At 36.1% G+C, this 22,810-nt stretch overlaps 3 protein-coding genes across 4 annotated transcripts; all 3 read left to right on the top strand.

The window, feature by feature from the left end:
- The first annotated feature begins 9,085 nt into the window (after positions 1 to 9,085).
- Positions 9,086 to 17,422, top strand: LOC100742211 (protein obstructor-E). 2 transcript variants are annotated; one of them, XM_012382657.3, is made up of 4 exons: positions 9,086 to 9,307; positions 12,236 to 12,637; positions 13,271 to 13,484; positions 17,114 to 17,422. In XM_012382657.3, exons 1-4 carry the CDS (start codon positions 9,268 to 9,270, stop codon positions 17,175 to 17,177), a joined length of 720 nt encoding a protein of 239 aa, XP_012238080.1. In that variant the 5' UTR covers positions 9,086 to 9,267; the 3' UTR covers positions 17,178 to 17,422. The 2 variants fall into 2 exon arrangements, with proteins under 2 accessions (XP_012238080.1, XP_003487504.1); XM_003487456.4 differs by lacking the exon at positions 17,114 to 17,422 and adding an exon at positions 15,184 to 15,599.
- A 526-nt stretch (positions 17,423 to 17,948) lies between these two features.
- Positions 17,949 to 22,685, top strand: LOC100742822 (NADPH:adrenodoxin oxidoreductase, mitochondrial). The gene is made up of 5 exons (XM_003487461.4): positions 17,949 to 18,243; positions 21,061 to 21,199; positions 21,257 to 21,475; positions 21,550 to 21,765; positions 21,838 to 22,685. The coding sequence occupies exons 2-5, from the start codon at positions 21,080 to 21,082 to the stop codon at positions 22,663 to 22,665; spliced, it is 1,383 nt and encodes a 460-aa protein (XP_003487509.1). The 5' UTR covers positions 17,949 to 18,243; positions 21,061 to 21,079; the 3' UTR covers positions 22,666 to 22,685.
- On the top strand, positions 18,243 to 20,797 carry LOC100743301 (cap-specific mRNA (nucleoside-2'-O-)-methyltransferase 2). The gene is made up of 3 exons (XM_003487465.4): positions 18,243 to 19,898; positions 19,984 to 20,536; positions 20,610 to 20,797. The coding sequence occupies exons 1-3, from the start codon at positions 18,483 to 18,485 to the stop codon at positions 20,705 to 20,707; spliced, it is 2,067 nt and encodes a 688-aa protein (XP_003487513.2). The 5' UTR covers positions 18,243 to 18,482; the 3' UTR covers positions 20,708 to 20,797.
- Positions 22,686 to 22,810: the final 125 nt, after the last annotated feature.

Here is a 22,810-nt window from a genome sequence, read left to right on the forward strand (position 1 = left end):
CAATCGAACATCTTAACCAATAGAGCGAGACGCGATCAGCCAGATCATCCTGTAATATCTTCTCCAATAATTTTCTCGCTCATCGAAACGATCCCATCGAGCTAAACGATTAGAACAGGTAAATTTTCCAATCGTTGGATACAACTGGGACCTCCTTTATGCAGCAATGGAGAAAAGTCGACGATGACGCGTCAGTCGAAAACTGGGGGACACTTAAAAGTCGCGGCGCGCAAAGGCGAACAGGAGAAAACCGTTTGAACGCCTCGCGGAATAAAATAGCCGGATTCTCGCGAAAGGGAAAAGACGTGCCAGGCAGACGAACTGACAGACGAACCGACCGACGGAACGTGAATATCTGGGCTGATTTCGAAATCGTTACTAGAACTTTCTTCCAACGAATCGCCTCCGCGATAAACCGCTTCCAACGACGGGAACTTACATACAAAGATCTAAAATTTGCATTTAGGATAGCTACTTATGCTGGTACAAGACATCTATCCAGTAATAAGTAATAACGTTCTTGATACAATTTTTTAACGAAGCACTGCTTCTATTGTAGTGGTAACTAGAAAACCTGCATCTATGCAGGTTAGAAGAAGATAGATTTGTTAATTAGAAAATATCGTCGTAATACTGTACTTAGACATGTCGAGTAATTTGTATTTTATCGCGCTGAAATGTTTTCCTCAATTGAGGTAATAATACCGGTTAGTGAGTTTCTACTTACATAAATTACGTAGTAATAATACTAAGCATATAAAGGAAACGTATTGTACCATCTAATAAATAATACTCTAGTTTTTAGTAAGACAACGTAGCTGTAGTGGATGAGTAGCGACGAAGAAATAGGCAAAAGCTGTTATACGTTGGCTATTTTAATGTAACTTCGAATAGAGAAAACTTAAAAACACTTCATTTATCGACAAACGCTGTTGACGTTAAATTATATTTCTGTCGAAAAATTATAACAATGTAAATCTTAAAATTAAGTTGAAAACTTGGAATATCAATCTTCTCCGCGATGAAATAGCCTATGACTTTTACATGGCAGAGATTCATATCGGGCTATATGATCGCGGAGGAAACGCAAAATAGAAATGCAAACCGCGTCCAAGGAGGAGGTTCCCTGATCGGCATTCTCGAAGTGGCGTCGACGCACTCGCCAACGACGCGACGTCGATGACGAAGGCGTCGAAACGCGTCGAGGAACGCGCGCGCACAAGGAACACCTCTCGACGTGGTGTCAACAACCTCATCATCCTCTTTCACTTGTGCCAAACGTCGCCGCAACGCTGACTTTTATGTTCTGTCCGCCCCCGTCGATGATGTGTCAGCTTCTTCCTCCTTTTCACCAGTGCAACGATGGCAATCGATCGCAACATCATATTCGTTTCGCTATTAGCGAGTGATCGTAAAGGTGCGTTTAGACCGAGCGGATGATTTTATTTTAATCAAATTCAACTTCCAATAGCAGACGATTTTCATATTTTTCTGTACAAAATCTACAAAAAAGAAACACATACAAAATTCATATCTTCTATAGGCTCTTGGTGCAATACGAACGATGCGATACGATAATAGCTTGGCCCGCCGAAATTGACAGGATAAGTAGATAAACTTAACAATATTATTATATAAAATAATTATATAGAACCTCGCCATTTAGTGTTTGTTCATCGAATCGTTCGCTCGCACTCGTCGTAAAAAAGCTCTTTCGAAGTAAATTAGGTTACGGACAAATTGCTCGATAACCGTTTACATGAACTTTGTTTGGTCTAAACGCACCTTAATACATTGCATCGTCGCATCGCGCAAAAATGTCTGACGTAAAGGTATTGTGTAACAAACTAGCGATTAATGGTAGTATTTATATTGATGTTTGCGTTTGGGTTTGCGGTTGCACGAACGCGAAGTCGCGTTAGGTCGAGACTTAATTGTCAATGAGCCTTTCAGGGATCTGACTAGAATTAAACGTTTCGTTAGTTTCTTTAACACCGGACCTGACAACGATTAACGTGTACGACATGTACTGTTCAAACTTCTTAACAAAGTATTTCAAGTCAAAGTGACAATGATTTTTATCGAGGGCTGCGATGGATAGAAAACTAGGAAATGTTTGTTCGCGATCTTCGCGAAAAATGTTAGATAACTTTACAAATTTCGTGTTACTCGTTTTCGTAATTCGAGATTCCTCGCAGCTCTTTTTAAAAATATTTTTTTAAAACACAGCTGGTGTAATTCGTTAGATGAGCATCGTGTTAATTACAAGTCGTTGGTGCTCTTCTATTTAAGCGAGGTATACGAAACATTGGAATTTTGCGCGAAATGTTTGATACAAATTTTTAACGAGTGCAGGAATTAGGGTACACGTATTACGTAATAGCTTAGGATTATAATAGTTACGGTTTTGAGTATGCATATGTATGTTGGTCGTCTTAAGTCCGTGAATGTTTAAATTACGCGTTTCTCTTTCGTGTAACATATAATCTCACACACAACGTTACGCTTTCTTAGCATTATCCAATTTTTGAATAATTTAATTATATGAACTTAATTAACATCACTCTATATCACGTAGCAAAATTTTTATTTTCTCGCTATTAATTTACAACGTGCTTTTAAGTTACAATCGTCGAATACGTATAAGACGATACATTCTGTTTCTTAAATTGTATTCGTAAAAATATGAATTTGCATAAATGTCCGCGGTATATTGATCATGAGCCGGTGCACTTCGAAAGTTTACCTCCAAATTATCGATAATAGTCGACGAGATGAGAAATCCTTTGAAGCAAGCACAGAAACTAGCGTTTGAAACCGATTTGGAGAACAAAAATCGAATTGAATATTTCGGATGTTGAAGCGTTTGTCGCAGCTAGTAGTCGACTTTCACCGTTGCGTTCGGCGAATGATGCGCCGTGCCAGATAAAAGCATGTCGGGTCGTCGGCAAAAGCCAACGCTGCGGCCAACCCGTTCCATCCTCGTTGCAACGCTTGTCTCCGTGGCGCTTCTCTCGCATTATGCAATTCGAAAGAGACATTACCTCGACTTACCTTACGTACGTTCGCGAGAAGAAGCTACCGGGTATAATACTGTGACGCGAGCTATGGAATCGCAACGTCGCGTGCTGATCGCAGGAAAACGCGTGCTCTTGCACGTGCTACACGTAATGTTATGCTCTCGAGCATTCAATACTCTGATCATTTCACATTTGTTCAGATATCCCCCGGAAAAGAATATGACAAGAGCGCATAAGAGGGCAATAGGTGGAATCTAGATGTTGTTGATTGCAAAATTAACCATTTAATCGTTAATTTAATTTACCATTTAAACTACTTTACAGAGTTTGATCGCAAAATAGTCGTATGAGCAGGAGAAATAGACGATTCTGATATTCGTAAATAAACGGCAAACGAATAAAAAGCAAGATTATCTCGTCGATGCACAAAGTGGAATGGTGCACTGTATGCCAGACCGTCTCGTTCGACGAGAACGATGTGCATCCTTGTCGAACTGAGACAAAGCGCAGCATATATACTCCAAGATTTCGATATCGTATGAAATCAAACACTTTTTTCAATAATCTTTTAGCAATCCAGCTATACTTCATACATGTGTAATTTATACATACAATATTTTTCTCCCATTTTAAGTTTCTGCTTGGTTCTTGATGTAAAATGAAGTTAAATGTCCTGGTCCTTGAATGTAAGTTTGTACCCTGATATTTATAAAAGGTCGTGTATTCCTGAATAAGCCTAAATTACAATAATTTGGGATACGAAAATGTGATTTTACAAATTTGAAAGTCAGATTTATGCGAACAGAAATTATTTGAAGGACGATCGTAATTGATTCATGGACGTGGATCGTAATGAATATGGAATATAGAATTTTATTGATGAATACAATAAATGAAAGATTTATTAAGGACGGCGAGGGTAACGCTTTACGCGCATCGAACTCGCTAAACACATATCCGTAACGAGATCTACTAGCCAGATAAAAGACGATATAAAGATTTTGCATTGTACGCAATCTTTCGTAAGTTTTTCTAAACCATTTATGTAGATGATTTAGTGGGACTGAACTGTCGTGTCATTGACCATAAATCAAAAACCACAACGACCCGCACGGTTACGTCAATTACGAATATAATTATACAGCACGGGGCGCATAATTCCTCGAATCGAGTCTGTTACATCTTCGACGGTTCCGGTGACACCAACTGATATCACTGGCATACAAAACACCCGAACGTAACGGTAACTTTAAAAAACGTCGTGTCTGGCTATCCTTTGTTCGCGAAAAACATTCTAGATCATTCTCAATGATAGTTTTACCCAACGTAATGATAATTTAAATCAATTTATACAGCAATCTATGTTAAGTTACGCACATGGCGTAATGTTTAGAATAATTCGTAGATAAAGACATAATGAATTATTAATTCTATCGAATTGAGATTAATCGTGCTTAAACTGTTCCAACTTCAGTCCTGCCCTGAAGAAACAAACTACGTTGATGCAAACGTGCAAGAACTACTGTCAATCACTGTCAACTACTGTGAAAGCTTAAAATCTAAAATTTAGAAACGCCTTGTCCTATATTATATGACCGGATTTTCGTCCCATCACGAATTACACCACGTTTCGTCGCGAAACTTCTCGGGATTCGTGTTAAAAATCATGAGAAATCATTCAAGATTTTCCGCTTACGCTATTCCGTATTAGAAATCATGAGAAACTCGCCGTGAATGCAAGCGATCGGATTAATCATACAAACTGTAACGCTGCTATTTTCACCCCGTTCATCGCCTGATCCGGCATTCGTGTCTCCAGCTATCCTTGGAGGAGACTCTCGCATACCTCGAACAACGTGTTTCCAAGTATACCGAAGTAAGCCTTCGACGTCGAATTTTTTGCCAGGGGAAAGGCTGATTAAATTAACAAGGAACAAAGACGAATTACATATATCGTTGTAAACGAAGTAAATATGCATATACGCGTGGAGTAACATCGACGAGGAGATTCAGGGCAAGGTAATGAGAGAACTTCCAGAAGGAGGAGGACGACCGGTTGTCCTGCTCGAATCGCTTGACTTAAGGAGATCAACGAGCCGAATATTAATCAACAAGAGGCGCGGCACCTGCATCCTTGGCACGTTAAGGCACGTAATACCGTCTACTACCGCAATAAACCACTCTGCACACCATGCAGTCTTACCGTTATCCGGAAGGTGTTTGTGCATTAGCCATCCGGTACGATACTCCCTGCTTCCTCCTCCAACTTCGTATTCGGATGGCCCTGCCGCATTTAGGCTTGTCACGTTAAAACGGCAGTTCATCAAAGTTCATAAAAGTCCTCTCTCGTGACGAAACGTCTACAAATCATTTCGAACGTTACCATCAACGGTAAACGTAAATGCCACCGTTGCTAAGGTGTCATATACGCGACAAAAAAATAACAAATACGAGTAGAGTTTCAGCAGAATGTTGAAGTTCATTAATCGAATCATGAGCACAAAAAGGAATATTAATATGTAACAAAGAAAAAACATTTTGATCTATTTAGTCCTTTATTAAAATCATCAAACGGAAAAACAATTAGTGCGTGAAGTGCATGACGTTAATTAAAGGATGTACAACATTTCTGATATTGTAAATTTAAATCAGAATAGATCCCATCGATTTGAATATTATTCTTAGTGCTACTTTAAATGTTAATGAACAAATCGTGAATATGAATTTTATTTATTTAATTCAAACAATAGAGTGTTTTTCAGAAAGCACAGAAACGATAATATAATAATTGCCGGTATATCATATGCAAATGAAGAAAAAGATCTGGAAATATGTAAATTAATTAAAGAAATGTAAGTCGTGACGCATCTCCTTTTGAAAGATACGTATGCTTGAAAATCAATAAATGATTGCTTAAATCATAGCTTTTGCATCATATTATAAAAACGTTTATAAGAAATTAATGGATTCTCTGAAAAGAAGCTACATTTTACGTTCATTTGAATATCGAGCCATATAAGATAATGATACCATACGGTTTCCAATATTAACTCGCATGCAAATTACTATCAAATTGGAAATACGATATAAAATAATATGTTAAATAACATTTCAGATTGTGGTATCTCTTCCTTATTAATAATAGTTTAATTATTTATAAAAATGTATATTCCTTGTTAGGCGTATAAATTATTCTATTATAGTCGCGTATTTTTATATCCAAGTCAACGTATAACAAACTTTTATCTCAATCTTTGTAAGCTTTCGTCGGAAACACGACCAATAAGAAAAGTGTAACAGGCCATGTACTTAACGGGCAATTTCCTTATGGCGACGAACCGCAAAAATGTTATTTCTCGTCGTAACAGCTACACGCGTAAACGTGAAACTCCGTTCGCCGCATCGGCGTGACTGCGAATTAATTAATAAGACTGTAACCTTACAGTTTTGATTTCCATCCACTTTCATGGTCGTAACTGATCCACATGACCACGGCCTTGGTTATGACCTTCCATAACAAAACCTGGACAATTTTATCATAAAGAATATTTTGAACGCAATTTCAATCGCTATATCGACTATCTTGCTTAACAAATCCTAACAATGTGTGTGGTCAGAAAATATTTCATTAATACATTTCATTAATAAAAAAAGTTTCTACCTGAAATTATATTTGGAAACGAATACGATATTCGTAAGGTTTCGTCTTCGTTTTACTTCCAATTACTCCAAGGTCAATCAATCTACGATATCACGATAAACTTATTTATTCCTCTTTGGACTGTTCGATCATGGACATGAACGTAAATACCAAGCTGGGCAATGCGATTTATTCGAGAAACTGGATTAAGCCGAGCGAGAAAGTTCCGTTGTTGTCGAAAGCGTCCGGCATTAACATGCGCCTGTCTGCCTTGATTGAAACCGTGTCCTCGGAAATACATTGAATTAGAATAGCTCTGCATTTATTCGATTACTGATTTTTTTCTAGAGCAATGTGAAATTTCGAAAATTCCATGCGACGAAGACGCGAGCTTCTGTCGGGCTAAGAAATTTGTGTGATTTAATTTTTTACTTATTCTTAGAAATTTTCAAATCTAGCATAATATAGAAAACATAAAAATTTTGAAGAAAATATTTGTCATCAAAAGCATGTGATACGAATAGCTTATGAAGATATTATAGTAGAAGCTTTCGTAATTAACCCAAAATAATAATTAATTATAATATTTGGATTATTAATTATAATATTAAACTAATATCGATATGTCTCTTTGAGAAAAATTCAGAGATTGTTTAGCGATCGTTTAGTGATCGATTTCTTTCAAAATATCTACGCTCTCACCCGATCACAACCAAGCTTCACCGCAAAGTGTAAGAGAAAAGTGATGAAACAATTGCAAAATTCTTGGGACTTTCTTATAGAAGAAACGCAACAGTGCCAGAAATGCGAATGGGTGATGTAAGGAAATAAATGTCAATGGTTGCTCGATTCAGCTGTATATGAAACCTAACTCCAACCGAACTCGTAGAATTTTCACGAATTAGATAATTCCAGTTATCGATAAACACTATATATCGATAATATGTATTCGTACAATCAGTCAACACCCGAAACCCTTAAAAAGTTCTATCATTTTGCTGAAATGTTTCATTTATCTACCTTTCTACCTATACTTCCATCTGCTCTCCTAGTATATAACTGAGAATTTAATTTTGCTACGATATTCGAATATTTACATTTCAATCCTGCGTTCATTTTAATAAACTAAAAGAACGTTGTAATGTCTAAATTGGAACTGCCATTGGAATTAACAATGTTTTAGAAAGATATTTAACATGAAACTGATCGTGCATATCGATACGATCTTTTCTCATATTTAAAACCTTAGAGAAAATGTTAACTAGCCTGTTTCCAGAAGCTCCAAACCTTTAAGCTAACGACCAACTAAACTGGCTGCTATGGAATAACCTCTGTCGGAATGTCGATCAGGGTGGCGTATGGGAGCTGGGTGTCACGGTGAGTCACGTTGCTCGTGTTCGACCTTCGCCCCCTTCCAGCCTTCTCCGTTATTTTATATCGAATAGTCGCCTCAGCCTTACGATTATTATTATTATAATCACGTTGCGATCGGTCAGTATTCTGCATATTGTACGACCGCACCAGTACGCTGACTGTGTACGAAAACAGTCGCACCTGCAGGAGTTCGACGAATTTCGATGGCTAGATACGCGCCTTATACGTGCGAACAAATCGATGTAATAACAATAGACGGAATAGTAACTGTTTAGAATCAATCAGCGGATAATATTTATCGACGATCGCATGTTATACAGAATTGGATGTAATATTTTAATGGAATATGCTATTCCGCTAGCGAATCCTGTCATTTGTGTGATATAATAATCGCAGAATTATTTCGAGAGTTGATATTTTAAGAATAGAATGTCTTAGCCCAAATTCTTTGGAGATATTTTCCTGTATTCTCTATTATAAAGTAGAATTTCTTACGATCGAATTAAAGTAATCAGTTGGTAGAAAATTTTTGGATGCTCGTCGACTGATGGAACAAAGCGAACCTTCACGATTTTTATCGCCAAATGAATTTTGAGGTGGTTCGCGTGAAAACCAGCCTGGATCGAAACTGGTCCCGCGAGTATTCAAACAACGGCCAAGAACAAAAGTCGAAAAATAAGGTAAAGCAGTAGAAAAAGAACGGATTCGTAGAGGTACGGATGATATTGGGGATAAAAAATTATTTTAGCATTTAAGGCAGTAGGATGGGGCAAAACGGATGAGCACTGGGGAGAAGGGGACGGGGAAGAAAGAACGTGGCAGACGTTATTACCGGGCCTCTGTTAAGTCTTTGGATGGCATTTTCAGTGGAGGAGAATAAAGGAAAAAGGAAAGGGAGATCGGGTTGGCGAAAAAGAGAAAGAGAGGGCGTGAGAGGGAGAGAAGAAACGTGGCGAGGTATAGACGTTACCTCTTCTTGAAGTGACGAGGAGAAGAGAAGGAGGTTCTACAAGGAGGTGGAAGAGGAACAACACGTGACCAATGACTTATATAAAGGTGGAGAACGACAGGGCGCAAACACAGAGTTCTCTCTGCGCGGTGGAGCCTGTGCACGCAAATTGTGATAATAGTTTTTTTTTCCCTCTTAAATAAATAATCAAATTTTGTTACCGCCACTCGGGAGAGAAGAGTAATCCGATCTCTGTACCACGCGGGACACACGCATTCGTAACCATGAGGACGTACTACGTGATAGCTGCCATTCTGATCGCCGGTACGTACCCGAAATAAACGCGAGATACGAGCAGGAGGATATAAGAGGGTGGAGAATAGAGAAAATGGAAATGTTATCGAGGAGAAAGAAACGGGGGAGGAAAGTGTTACTCGAGGACGATCACGATCATTTTATCGGAAGTGGAGGACCTAAGTGTGTGACATATGCCTGTGGATCGGGAAGAGAGTGCACTCTTCTTTCGTCGCGATTGTCACGATAAACACGATACTTGTCGTTTCACGAAACGAATAAACGAAATGGTCGGAAAAGCCTGTGTACGAAATCGTTAATTCAATGTTTTACGAGCATCGTTAACATATTTCTTTGAACCCGGTATCTTGTTAACGTAAATCTTGAAATTTGTACACGATCGGTATATTAACATAGATTTATTCATTTTCGATGAATTTCTCTCGAACAGAAAGTTTATTCCTCGTGTGTTTAATATTGGAATTTTATCGATGCTTGAAAAGTGTTTTATCTGTAATTTCATCTGTAAATTGGAGTACTGTATCCATCTTACCATATTTTTTAACAGAATATCTACCATAAAGAATATAAAGCAGGTCGATTTAATATGCGATTGATAACCAGGAAGAAACCTACTTACAAATCTTTAAATACCCCCAGTAACTCTAATTTCTACGTCTGACCAGTACAAGCTACCAGTACAACCAATATCGCGTATCAAAATATTCCCGTTAACACCGCGTACTAGTAAAATATCTAGAAACTTCTCTGCATTTCCCTTTACTCTATCGCTCTTCGCGTACGATCGTAGATCGGAGAATACCCACTGTACAAACGACGTGCCAACAATTTGAAAATAGTTATCGAAGACGGTTATTATCGACTTTCTCGGTGTTCCAAACGAAACATACCGTTGAAACGAGATCGAAAGGCGTGTTCAATTTCCGTGCAAAGAGAAACCTTCTCGACACGCGTTTCCATTCTTTTTTCCTCCCCTTCCCTGGGTTCCTCTGACTGCAACAGGATAACCTTGGCCCAGATCTTGACCCTTCTTTTTATCATCCACTACCATCGCGATCGAGCACAAAAATTCACTCTTGGGGGCCAAAGAGCTAAAAAGTTTATAAAACGACCAACGTGCATACGTTCTACGGCCAACGATATCGTGAGCGGTTCCGATTACGGGGCTACTTTGTCGGATTCGAGACGCGACTTTTGATAGCCGGATCGGTCCCGAGAAAAATGAAAGTGAACATGCAACGCACACGAGATCGAGAGGGTCGCGAGCTTGTAAGTATAGGCGAAATTACAGAGGACGAAAAGTGTATGCGTGTACGTGAGAGAGAGAGAGAGAGAGAGAGAGAGAGAGAGAGAGAGAGAGAGAGAGAGAGAGAGAGAGAGAGAGAGAGAGAGAGAGAGAGAGAGAGAGAGAGAGAGAGAGAGAGAGAGAGAGAGAGAGAGAGAGAGAGAGAGAGAGAGAGAGAGAGAGAGAGAGAGAGAGAGAGAGAGAGAGAGAGAGAGAGAGAGAGAGAGAGAGAGAGAGAGAGAGAGAGAGAGAGAGAGAGAGAGAGAGAGAGAGAGAGAGAGAGAGAGAGAGAGAGAGAGAGAGAGAGAGAGAGAGAGAGAGAGAGAGAGAGAGAGAGAGAGAGAGAGAGAGAGAGAGAGAGAGAGAGAGAGAGAGAGAGAGAGAGAGAGAGAGAGAGAGAGAGAGAGAGAGAGAGAGAGAGAGAGAGAGAGAGAGAGAGAGAGAGAGAGAGAGAGAGAGAGAGAGAGAGAGAGAGAGAGAGAGAGAGAGAGAGAGAGAGAGAGAGAGAGAGAGAGAGAGAGAGAGAGAGAGAGAGAGAGAGAGAGAGAGAGAGAGAGAGAGAGAGAGAGAGAGAGCACACACATACGAAAGGGGAACGTGTAGAGGAGAATCGAGTGAACGGGATGCTGGGAGGGCCCAGTCACGAGTCGTGTTGGTGTTGCGGCTGCTGCTGGGTCTGGCTCTAGACCCCAAAGTGAAAGCGCCTGGCGAAAGTCACTTTGTGTCCTTACATAAGACGTTTAGGTTATTCAGACATCATATGCCACGAGAAAAGAACAACAGATTATTAGGGGTAATTTCTAGCCTGAGGACAATACGCGACAAAAAGGCGGCATTACCATCGATAATAAATACCTGAAACGGTGTCGACGATCTATACACATTATCGTCTCCCTGCCATGCTTTTCCCTCTTGAAACGCGATTAGAAATGTGAAGGGAGGGGCGCAGGGAAGGTATAGAGCTAGATGAAGGAAGTGGAAGAAGATGCTCGCAACGATGGGGATTAGCGTCTTGCGGTCGACGATCAATTTTATTGTTTAATCTTCTCTCGAAAGCAATATCCAGCAAACGGTAAAATTGAACGCGATTACCACGATCCCTGGCACGATTAAAGCGTTATATCGGGTGTAACCGCAAAACACATTTTTCTCAACGGATCATTCCCGTCTTGAAAACTTTAGCTACGATTAGACGATTTCAACGCAGAAATATCCAATTTAGGATTATTTAAAGGAATAAATAGTTGGTTTATAGTTGTACTATAACCATCGACGCAATTGAAAGTTGACTCCGGTAATTGGCTTGGTATTTCGAATTACAGCGACTGCCTTTAACTTGACTGACATTTGCTCGTTGTTAGTTTTACTACTTGAACAACCTTCTTTACGATTGCTTCAAAAATTAATCGATATTTCTACATTCGCCGCTATATAGGTATAGTAAAACACGACTTTCCTAAACCATTCCTAATGCAAGGTCGAGTAATACAAGGAACGACAAGAATTTCCTTGTTTGTTTCGCTATTACAGCGACATTCCTTGCGACTGCTCTCTATATAAAAAACGAGCGAAATTTTCACATTGATTAGATTATCCTCTCTACTTTTCTCCGATTTCACGTTAATAATAATAATACATTTTTTCAACTGCAGGCACAACCGCCCAAGAATCGTTCAAATGCCCAGACGATTTTGGTTTCTATCCTCATCATATATCCTGCGACAAATATTGGAAATGCGATAACAACGTCGCGGAATTGAAAACTTGCGGCAACGGACTCGCCTTCGACGCAAGCGACAGCAAGTTCCTCACTGAAAATTGCGACTACCTCCACAACGTAGATTGCGGAGACAGGACACAGCTCGAACCAGCGATTAGCACGCCGCATTGTCCTCGCCTCTACGGTATCTTCGCCGACGAAAAGAAATGCGACGTATTCTGGAATTGCTGGAACGGAGAGGCTTCCAGATACCAGTGCAGTCCTGGACTCGCTTACGACCGTGAAGCCAGAGTCTGTATGTGGGCCGATCAAGTACCTGAATGCAAGAACGAAGGTATGTTCCGATACTTCTTTACGTGATCCTACATCGAACACTCCTTTTTTCGTCGTTTAAATTGCCTTTATAAGGATATCTTTCTTGTTGTCAATTTGGTTTGACCCTATTCAGACTTTTTGGTGATTTTGAGTTAACTGAATTCCAGAAAAACACCAAGGAAATCCTTTTTCATGGATTGATATGTTTTTAATCGTCGTATAATTTTCCTGTCCTTCGATTTTAACATCTTCCATAAAGAAACTTTATAAATTATTAGAATCTGTACTCTCTTCGAACTAATACAAATACGTTGCAAGACTTTCACTGAAAATCAATTAACTATCGACGATTCTCGTTTCTCCTTGAAACGATATTATATTATTCGTTGGTTGCGTTGCTCATCGTTCGATACGTGCAGTGATACCTGGCGATTTATTCCCACGCGCATCCTGTATTTCCTTGCGCGGTATCCTCTTAATTCGCGTGGCACGATTCAAAGTCGTAGCCTTATTTCGCCATTCACCGGCTTCTTCCACTTGGCCCTTGGTGGTGTTTCATGGCCTGTACGATCGCGAACCAAGTAGCTATGGCGACGCGACACCTTTCTCTCTTCCATCACATCATACTCTATGCGTTTATCGCGTTACACAGAGGTCGCAGGAGGTTTCACGTGTCCGGCCGCGGGCGAAGTGAGCGGAGCATCCGGCAGCTTCAGCAGACACGCCCATCCTGAGGACTGCAGAAAATATTACATATGTCTGGAAGGTATCGCTAGGGAATACGGTTGCCCGATCGGAACTGTCTTCAAGATCGGCGACGCCGATGGCAGCGGTGCCTGCGAAGACCCCGAAGACGTCCCTGGATGGTAAGTCAATTTTCCCCTTTTATTGTAATTATCTCTTGTATAATTATTTCTTTTATTATAATTAGACTGCGACTGTTTACACATTTCTGAGAGATTTAAAAGAGGTTCACAAATTTACGTGAATGCAGTTAATATACAAAAATATATAAAATATCTCATTTAAATTACTCGATATAATATTTAATAGGTGAAATAAATTCCTACTGAGATTTCATTTCATAAAAATATGAATTTGCATAAATATCCGCAGTCTAATTATAGTGTAGTTCACCGTTTAACGTTAATAACTTCATTTGTTAATCTTTCATCTTTCTAAATCGTTTTAATCGATTAATTTGTTTGGGAATGAAATCGGAAGAACAATCTTTGTTTTTCGATTTTTCAACTCTGTAATTTGATTTAGTTGATATTAAACGGAAGCCAAAAACAAAAGTAGGCAATTTCCATTTTCAATTCTATGATAAATTGCTTGAGTACTTTCCAAATACGTTAGGGACCTTGCGACAAAGTTACAGGAAGGAATTTGTGGTGCTATGAAACACGTTATTGGAATAAGAGAAAATGCATTCCTGAACATAGTATATTCAAATGTCTGCACGAATAGATTGTCATTAACAAAGTTTCCTTCGCTTACAACAACGAAAAAAATGTCCTTGTTTTTACAAGTAGATCGTAAATTTCCTTGTATACTTTTTGTCGCCCCAAGCTTTGAGTAATAGCGTTAAAAAGAGTTAAGAAGGGAGACTGTCACGTAAATTTAAACAGATCAGGAAGCTTTGCGACTAGGTGTTACGTAAAGGCAAATTCTGGATAAACCAGATAGACCCACGGTGATTATAGTCTTTAAAACTTAGCCGCATGGTTAAAAGTTCGTAAGATATTTCACCTTTTTCGAGTGACGTAATTAAACGGATATTCACGGTACACCTTGCTCTCATAACGGGTAGATAGGTTTTGCGTAACAGCCATCCAAATGTTGGTAACATAATATTTATATAATCGTTCTTGGGGACAGGAATAACGTGTGTGAAAGCCATATAATCGAAACGTGTTAAAGGTATAAGTAGATGTTAATTTGCTCGTTGAAAAACAAGTAAACATTAGTGAAGATAGTAAAGGCGACGGTCTTGTATCATTCATGAACATACAAAACATAAGGTACCCAGTAAATACTTTTATGTACTATTTTGTTTGTATTACCTTCTCTTTTAATTACCCCGATGAATACTACGAAACATTTTGAATGAAACGTACGTTTCGATGATGGACGAATATTATCAGGGTAACAATAAATATCGTTAATTAACAACAGTTTCTAACATATGTAATTAATTAATATAATATCTACAATTTGTAATGGTATCGTTCTATTGAAATTACTTGATGTACTTTGTCGGGAAATGTAATGCTATAAATACCCATTACGGAACCTTTCCATACCTGAACGGATAATATACATATAAATGACGCTCAAAAGTATTCGTTCGATATCGTATTCGTAACACACATTTTCGGGAACGGGCTATACAACGCGTCTTCTAAGCACGCACGCACCGCGTACTAAACAGATCCGGTCGCGTAATCACTCCTTCTCACGTACACGTGATTAACTGTAAAAAAAAAGACACGAGGCTGCACGCGAGGTAGCACGTCATGCATGTCCTAACTCCCGGATTTTTCCCGGTGTTCTGCTTCACAGTGAGGATTACTACGGTGACCTGGATCTAAAGAGCATCAGGAAGAGCGAGCTGCTTGCCGGAATTCAAAATTCAGGCGAGACCAGGAAGCCTCCTCAAGGCAAACCAAGGCCCCCATCGGCACCTGCGAGGCCCAACGCACCCCTTCAAGAATAATTTCTAATCTATCTCCCCTCTCTTGATTCCCCCATCTGGTTCCTCTCATCTTCTTTCCTCTCCTCTCCTCTCCTCCTTTCTTCACCTCTTTCACGTTTCACCATTCTTCAAATACCCTTACCAGAACTCTCCTTCGCCTACTTTTCTATTACACCACACATATGCAGAAACAATGATACACGCGTATACAGACATAAACACACCTAGCCGAGCAGAACAATCTCGAACGAACGATCCTGATGTTCGATATTTCGAAATATATATAATAGCGCCAGGAGCCAAAAGTGTTAATCGGTTACGTTCGTTTCTTGCGTTCCCATTCGAGCCAAATTTTTCTACATACGTACGACCGACCTCTGTATATCCGGTTATAGCTTCGTATTCGATGATTTGACTCGGATCCCGGAGGAATTGCACGATTAGAAATCCGTGAGATGTTTCTTCCGAGGACTGAGGAGTAGCGAGGAGAGTAAATGTCAAATTCCTGCACTCGCGTTGACGTTCATCCGTGTGCCTCGATGCCGACGCGATGGCAACGCGCGATTAGCTAGTAATTCTCCACGCGTTGCTTTTAAGAAACGTTCAACCGAACAATATTATTGCCAATATCATTGTTGATATTTAAGGTTCTCAACATTGTATTCACAGTATATATTGATCGTCTAGAGGATCTCTTCCGCACGATAACGTCAAGAACCTCAAATATTGACAATAATATTGACGATATACTGATCGTCTGAATGCTCCTTTACAGTTCTTGTTCTCGGTCGCGTAATTATTTAAACAAGGAATTGCATCGGGTAAAATGGTGGAAATGATTAAAGGACTGATCTTACCTCCATCAACGCGTGGAAAAGTCTATCTATCCTCGATGTTTGCCCATCTTCGTTCCGCATCAGGCACTTCGATGATCAAAATTGAGACGCGTATTCTATATATTGAAATTCGAATTGATAATAATTCGAGTGACAATCGTATCGTCTCATCGATAACTTCTATCATTCTTTCTTGCCTCTTATCATCATTTAGCCACTTTGTTTCTCCTTCGTATTTGCTGTTCACACCCCCTTCGCTATCGTAAGACATACGATTTAAAACGGAAACGGCGGCAAGCTCGTTAATCACGATCTGTGTATCGTCTAAATCGCAACATGTTCACTGAATCTGGTTCTGAGAAACGGAAATTCGATGAAAAAGTTCAGTGGATGAGGAGTTCTTTTTTCGAAATTTTCTCAATTCGAACTTACCTCCACACACTCTTGGCCTCGGTCAAGTATGCTTGCGTAAGCTAGACTCGTCCGTATATTTTTAAGTAATGTGAAAAATTCGTAAAATAAAAGGAACAAAAATTCGTAAAAAAAAAGTGGTTTATGTGCTTCTCAAAACCCTAATCTCTCATCCTATCACGTAAACGTTCTTCGTGTTTGCTTGTTTTTTTGGAAATTTATTGTTGTAATTCTAACTCTTGCATGTTTGTTAAAACTATAACAAATTTCATATGGTGAATTTTGTGAATGTATTAAACACTACAAACACTTTATCGTAATTACCTAATGCACTAAATATATTTATGATGCATCTATGGAAAGATATAATTCATTGATATATAATCGAAGATGTGAAATTCAATATTCTGCAACAAATCATATTGTAAGTCACTTAACGTATTAATTTCTCCCTTTTTTATAATTTTTTTTCTCTATTAAACCATATAAAGGGTATTTTTATAACTTCAAGTATGCATTTAAGTATACTTATAAATAATAAATTTCATAGCGAAGACTACTATGGCGATGTGGATCTGAAGGCATTGCGGAAATTGGGATACAAGAAAAAGTGACAGGACGACAAACGCGCAAAATCCAAATAATTTTAATCAACATTTAGAACTAATCAGAAGATTTTGGAATTCGTAGAAATCGATTAATTTCCTGTATCTTCTGGTCAATTAAAATAATGAAGAATCGCATGACATGTATTTCGCTTAAAATCATTCGCATCATCATTTATGTATATCTGTTGATGTTACAATACATAACTGTAATATACGTTGCTATGTAAATAAATTACTATTATTAAAAAATATTTTGTATGTTACATTATCATATATGTAATTTTATATAAAGTGCGAGAAGCAAAACACAAATATTTCACATCGTTCGGTGTCTGTCATTGCATCAACAAATTTTTTACAGCAAAGATATATTAAAAAATTTACTAAACACATAAACATATAAATATATACTAAAAGGTCAGCCGTATGTTTACAAATTATACCGTGCAGTTTTAATCTGGTTGGATTATAACTGATGTCGAGATGAATTCATCGCCCTATAAGTATAGTACATTATAATCTTGAAGTGATCTTGAACTTAAAAATTTAAGTTCGATTCTATCATACCAATAAATTTCAACATTGAAATAATATTGTAACGCCTCGTGCGAGAAAATGCGAGAAAATTGTAAAATATTATTTATGAAATGAAATTTACAAAGTATTCATAAAGTACTAATAAAATATTTACATTAAATTATCTAATTTTATGTTTAATCTTACCTTATCTTCATTTTATATCTTGTCTTATAAGCTATAACGTATGTTTCCGTTGAAATAAAGTATTTATACGTAGGTATATATTTACATACGTTACTAGTCTATGTTGATCTTAAGTGTTATTTAAATTATGTAGTTATATATTATAGAACATATAATAAATTATATCTATACGTGGTTATTTTGAAATATTAATTAAGTACGTCAAACTGTGAAGTAAAAATAGTGTTAACAATGTATAAATATTATAGTGTAGTATTTTTATAGCATTTATGAAACGAAATAATATAATTTCTTTTGTCAATTTTGTTAACTAGATAAAATATTGCACTCATTTTCATGCTGTAAAAAGGTGAGGATTAATTGCATCTGTCAAAAATAAGAGATCAGCCAAAACAATTACATACGAAAATCTTAACCTCAAACCTTCGAAAAAAAATCAATTCTTTTTAAAAGATTAAGTATTACATATTTATAATTCTAATTTTGTTATACGCACACGTACACATTCCTACTTTATATTTTAAATTTATCTAAAAGCAATTATATAAAATTATATGAATAAGCCTAAATCAATGACTTGATTTAATAATGGAAGCAAAGGCATATGATTTAGAAAAACAGCAGGTATTACTTACAAATAACGATCATGTAAATAATTTATTTAATAAACATTTTTCTATTGTAAACAATGAATGCTATACACTGCCTGAACCAACAACAATGTTTAAAGATTGCCCATGGACAATCGATGAATTACAAGAGATAAAAAATGAATTGAATGCTACAAAGAATTGTTTAAATAATTATGATATTGATCAATGGCAATTACATACAAGAGAAAGAAACAGTGCACAAAAGGTTATCATGCAATTGAGAACCCATATTCAACCAGAACTTTTAACTCAAGCATGGTGTAAATTCTATGAAATAGTATCGTCATTTCCTTTAATACCAGTGGATTACATTCGTGCAAATGATACGTACTTTAGATCTATCCATTTATGCGAAGCACCTGGAGCTTTTATTACATCTTTAAATCATTGGTTAAAAACAAATGTTCCTGATATTAAATGGGACTGGCTTGCTATGACCTTAAATCCATATTACGAGGGTAATTCAGCATCTATAATGATTGATGATGATAGATTCATAAGACATACATTAGATCATTGGTTTTTTGGAGAAGATAATACTGGAAATCTTTTGAATTTAAAGAACTTAAATAAACTTGTAGAATTATCAGAATCACATTGTAATATATTCTTAATTACTGCTGACGGTAGTGTGGACTGTACAGATGTTCCAGCAGAACAAGAAAATGTTCTATTACATTTGCATTTTTGTGAAACTGTAGCTGCCTTACAATTATTATCTACTGGAGGCAGTTTTTTATTAAAAATTTTTACTATTTTCGAGTGTAATACAGTTTGCCTGATTTACCTATTATCTTGTTGTTTTACTAATGTCAGTATAACAAAGCCAGCAACGAGCAAAGAAGGAAATTCAGAAATGTATGTTGTATGTACAAACTTTAAGGGACCAACATTTATCTCACCTTATTTAGAAAAACTCAGAGAACATTACGAATATGGTCCTAAACAAGCAATTTTTAATAAATGTGATATTCCATGTACATTTATGGAAAGAATTATACTATGCAGTGAATTTTTTAAATTTCGACAATGCCTAGTCATAGCAAATAATATTATTTCATTTAACTCTGATAATTCTGAAATGTTACAAAACATAAAACAAATTCAATGTATGGTTGCTGACAGATATATAAAAATGTATAACATAAAAAAATTAGAAATAGGGCAAATCATAGGAAATGCTATTATATCGTCTAATTATATCAGCACCAATCAACATAAAAAATCATTACAAGGGTCATACAATGAACGTTGTGAAAAACAACATTTGGCACCTATAGGTCGAATAGAAAGTTTTTGCAATGATTTTAATAAAATTGAGATCCATGTATCATCTGATGAAATCATAAATGTAAGCTGCTTTTTATCATTTCTTAGTACATTATACTTTCTGAATATAAATTTTTTTCATAATATAAAACTCTTATTTCTTATAGTACAACTTTACTGAGTTCCCAGAGAAATTACAAATTCGTTCTGGAAAAGTATTTCATAAAATAGGTAGTTCTAAATTTTGTAACAGAATTGCTTTAAAAATAAAAAATGGTGTTGATGATATTCTTATTAAAATGAATTTCAAGATACAATTTCCTTCTCTAGAAAGTATAGAAAAAGTAAAAAATGAAATGCTTTGTGAACCAAGACATGAAGTATTAATTTTTCAATATACGGATATTTATGATAGCCACAAAATAATCACAGAAATATACAATACATTACAAAAACTTGACATTGGAGCAACATTAGTTTTATTTGGCTATTCATTGCTTACTCATCTTAGTATTGAACTGCTTTATCTTATAAGTTATGCTTTCAAATCATTGAAAGTTACAGTTTGTGACGATATAGGATTGAAAATCACACTATATCATTATAATTATAATCTTAAAGTATTACAATTCTTAAGTGAAATTAATGCTGCTTCTCTTGAAGCTCAAAAACAAGAGAAAGCTATCTTGGAAATAATTTCTTCATCAGCATTCTATGAAGGTAAAACAAACTATATTAATGTATCCCAACTATAGTCTTACAATATTATATTTCATATTATTTGCATTTCTAGGATGTAATTTGTGCTTCTCAGCAGAGCACCTTAATCATTGGATACTAAAAACATATTTTAATTACATATTACATACATTAAAAAAAGATACAAATTGAAACAGCATTTCATAAAGTCAACATATTCCACAAAATACCAAAGTTGTATCAAATTTTTTATGTAATAAAATATGAACATATATCTGCTTATAGTGTATGCTTCCTTTCCATAGCCATAATATAAGATTTGAAAATTAATTTGATATTACATAGTGATGAACCTATATAAATATGAAGTGTGAATATAACAAATTTATAATTATGTATAAATTTTAATTTTAATTTCTAAATATATTATTTAAAACAACAATCAGATTCAAAATGAAAATCCGTGGTTGCCTCTTTTTAAAAAAATGTTATATAGTAATATATTTATTAAACATAGTTTTATTTTTTACGATACAACTTTTTAGATCAGTACAAGTGTTTACTATGAAATTTGGTGAAATCTACAATTATGTTCGTTTATTTTCAACTCAACATATTGTACCAAAAGTGTGTATTATTGGTGCAGGGCCAGCAGGATTTTATGCTGCACAACAGTTATTAAAGGTATGTATAACATTCAATATATTAGAATAATATTGTAATGATATAATGTTGATACAGACAAACGCTAATGTAAGAGTGGATATATTAGAGAAGTTACCAGTACCATATGGTCTAGTACGTTTTGGTGTAGCACCAGATCATCCAGAAGTGAAGAATGTTATTCATACTTTTGAGAAAACTGCATCTAACCCACGTTTTCAATTTATAGGAAATGTCAATGTAGGAAAAGATGTTACTATAAAGGAATTGCAAGAAATTTATCATGCAGTTTTATTAGTATGTATAATAAAAATGCAATTATCCTTATTTAACTTAATAGTAATATTAACAATTACTTGCTTATATTTTAGACATATGGTGCAGAAGAGGATAAACGATTGAATATACCTGGGGAAAATTTAAATAATATAGTATCGGGACGACGATTTGTTGGTTGGTATAATGGAGTACCAGCAGATAGTAATTTAAATATTAATTTAAATGTAGAAGAAGCTGTTGTGTTGGGACAAGGTAATGTTGCTATAGATATTGCAAGAATTTTGCTAACATCAGTAGATAAATTAAAGGTATGTTTTAAGTTTTTCATAAAATGTATTTTATAATATATTTTTAATTTATTTATAAGTCTGCCTTTTTAGAATACTGATATAACATCATTTGCATTGGAAAAATTATCACAAAGTAAAATACGTAAAGTATCATTAATAGGAAGAAGAGGTCCATTACAAGCAGCATTTACAATTGCAGAACTCAGGGAAATATTAAAATTAGATGGCTGTAGGAGTTATTGGCGTGCAGATGATTTTATAAATGTAAAACAAGTAATTAACACTTTAGCAAGACCACGGAAAAGATTAACTGAACTCATGGTAGAATATTTAGAAAAAACATCCTTAAATACAGGAACAATGGCAAAAGAATTATATCCAATATTTTTAAGAAGTCCCATAGAATTTTTAGGTTCGGATAGTATACATAGTATTAAACTATCAATAAATAAACTTGAAGGTAATGACATACGAGCACAATTTGCTGTACCTACTGGATTATTCGAAGAAATTGAATGTGGTATAGCATTTCGTAGCATTGGTTATAAGTCTATTCAAATAGATGCATCAATACCATTTGACACAGAAATTGGTCGTATTAAAAATATAGCAGGTAAAGTTCAAGATAAACTTTATACTGCAGGTTGGGCTGGAACAGGTCCTGTAGGAGTTATATTATCAACAATGACAAATGCATTTCAAATTGGTATGTTAATGAATAAAGAATTATCAATTACAGAAAATAAACCAGGTTTCATAGGTTTATCTAAAATACTGGAGCAAAAAGGAATACCCATAGTTTTATATAATGATTGGAAAAAAATTGATAAAGTAGAATGTGAAAGAGGAAAAACATTAGGGAAGCCAAGGGAAAAGATAGTTGATATAAATGAAATGTTAGAGATTGCCTTAAGATAATAAATGTAACAAATGTATGACAATTGTTTACAAAGAAAAAAACTTCTTTTAGTTTTTAATAATTTTCAATATGCTTACTTATTAATTTTATTCCATTTTTTGAATTTCAATTTTACTTTAATAAAAAAGCTTTAGATTAAAGATT

Source organism: Bombus impatiens, unplaced genomic scaffold, assembly GCF_000188095.3.
Source record: "Bombus impatiens unplaced genomic scaffold, BIMP_2.2 scf_0155, whole genome shotgun sequence".
Taxonomy (NCBI): domain Eukaryota; kingdom Metazoa; phylum Arthropoda; class Insecta; order Hymenoptera; family Apidae; genus Bombus; species Bombus impatiens.

What these genes read in the sequence shown, in the direction of transcription:
- LOC100742211 (XM_003487456.4), top strand. Translation starts at nt 9,268, where the DNA reads ATGAGGACGTACTACGTGATAGCTGCCATTCTGATCGCCG. An exon ending in ACCTGAATGCAAGAACGAAG is followed by an intron (nt 12,638 to 13,270) that starts GTATGTTCCGAT and finishes CGCGTTACACAG; the next exon opens with AGGTCGCAGGAGGTTTCACG. An exon ending in CCCGAAGACGTCCCTGGATG is followed by an intron (nt 13,485 to 15,183) that starts GTAAGTCAATTT and finishes TCTGCTTCACAG; the next exon opens with TGAGGATTACTACGGTGACC.
- LOC100742822 (XM_003487461.4), top strand. Translation starts at nt 21,080, where the DNA reads ATGAAATTTGGTGAAATCTACAATTATGTTCGTTTATTTTCAACTCAA. An exon ending in CTGCACAACAGTTATTAAAG is followed by an intron (nt 21,200 to 21,256) that starts GTATGTATAACA and finishes ATGTTGATACAG; the next exon opens with ACAAACGCTAATGTAAGAGT. An exon ending in TTTATCATGCAGTTTTATTA is followed by an intron (nt 21,476 to 21,549) that starts GTATGTATAATA and finishes CTTATATTTTAG; the next exon opens with ACATATGGTGCAGAAGAGGA.
- LOC100743301 (XM_003487465.4), top strand. Translation starts at nt 18,483, where the DNA reads ATGGAAGCAAAGGCATATGATTTAGAAAAACAGCAGGTATTACTTACA. An exon ending in CATCTGATGAAATCATAAAT is followed by an intron (nt 19,899 to 19,983) that starts GTAAGCTGCTTT and finishes TATTTCTTATAG; the next exon opens with TACAACTTTACTGAGTTCCC. An exon ending in TTCATCAGCATTCTATGAAG is followed by an intron (nt 20,537 to 20,609) that starts GTAAAACAAACT and finishes TTGCATTTCTAG; the next exon opens with GATGTAATTTGTGCTTCTCA.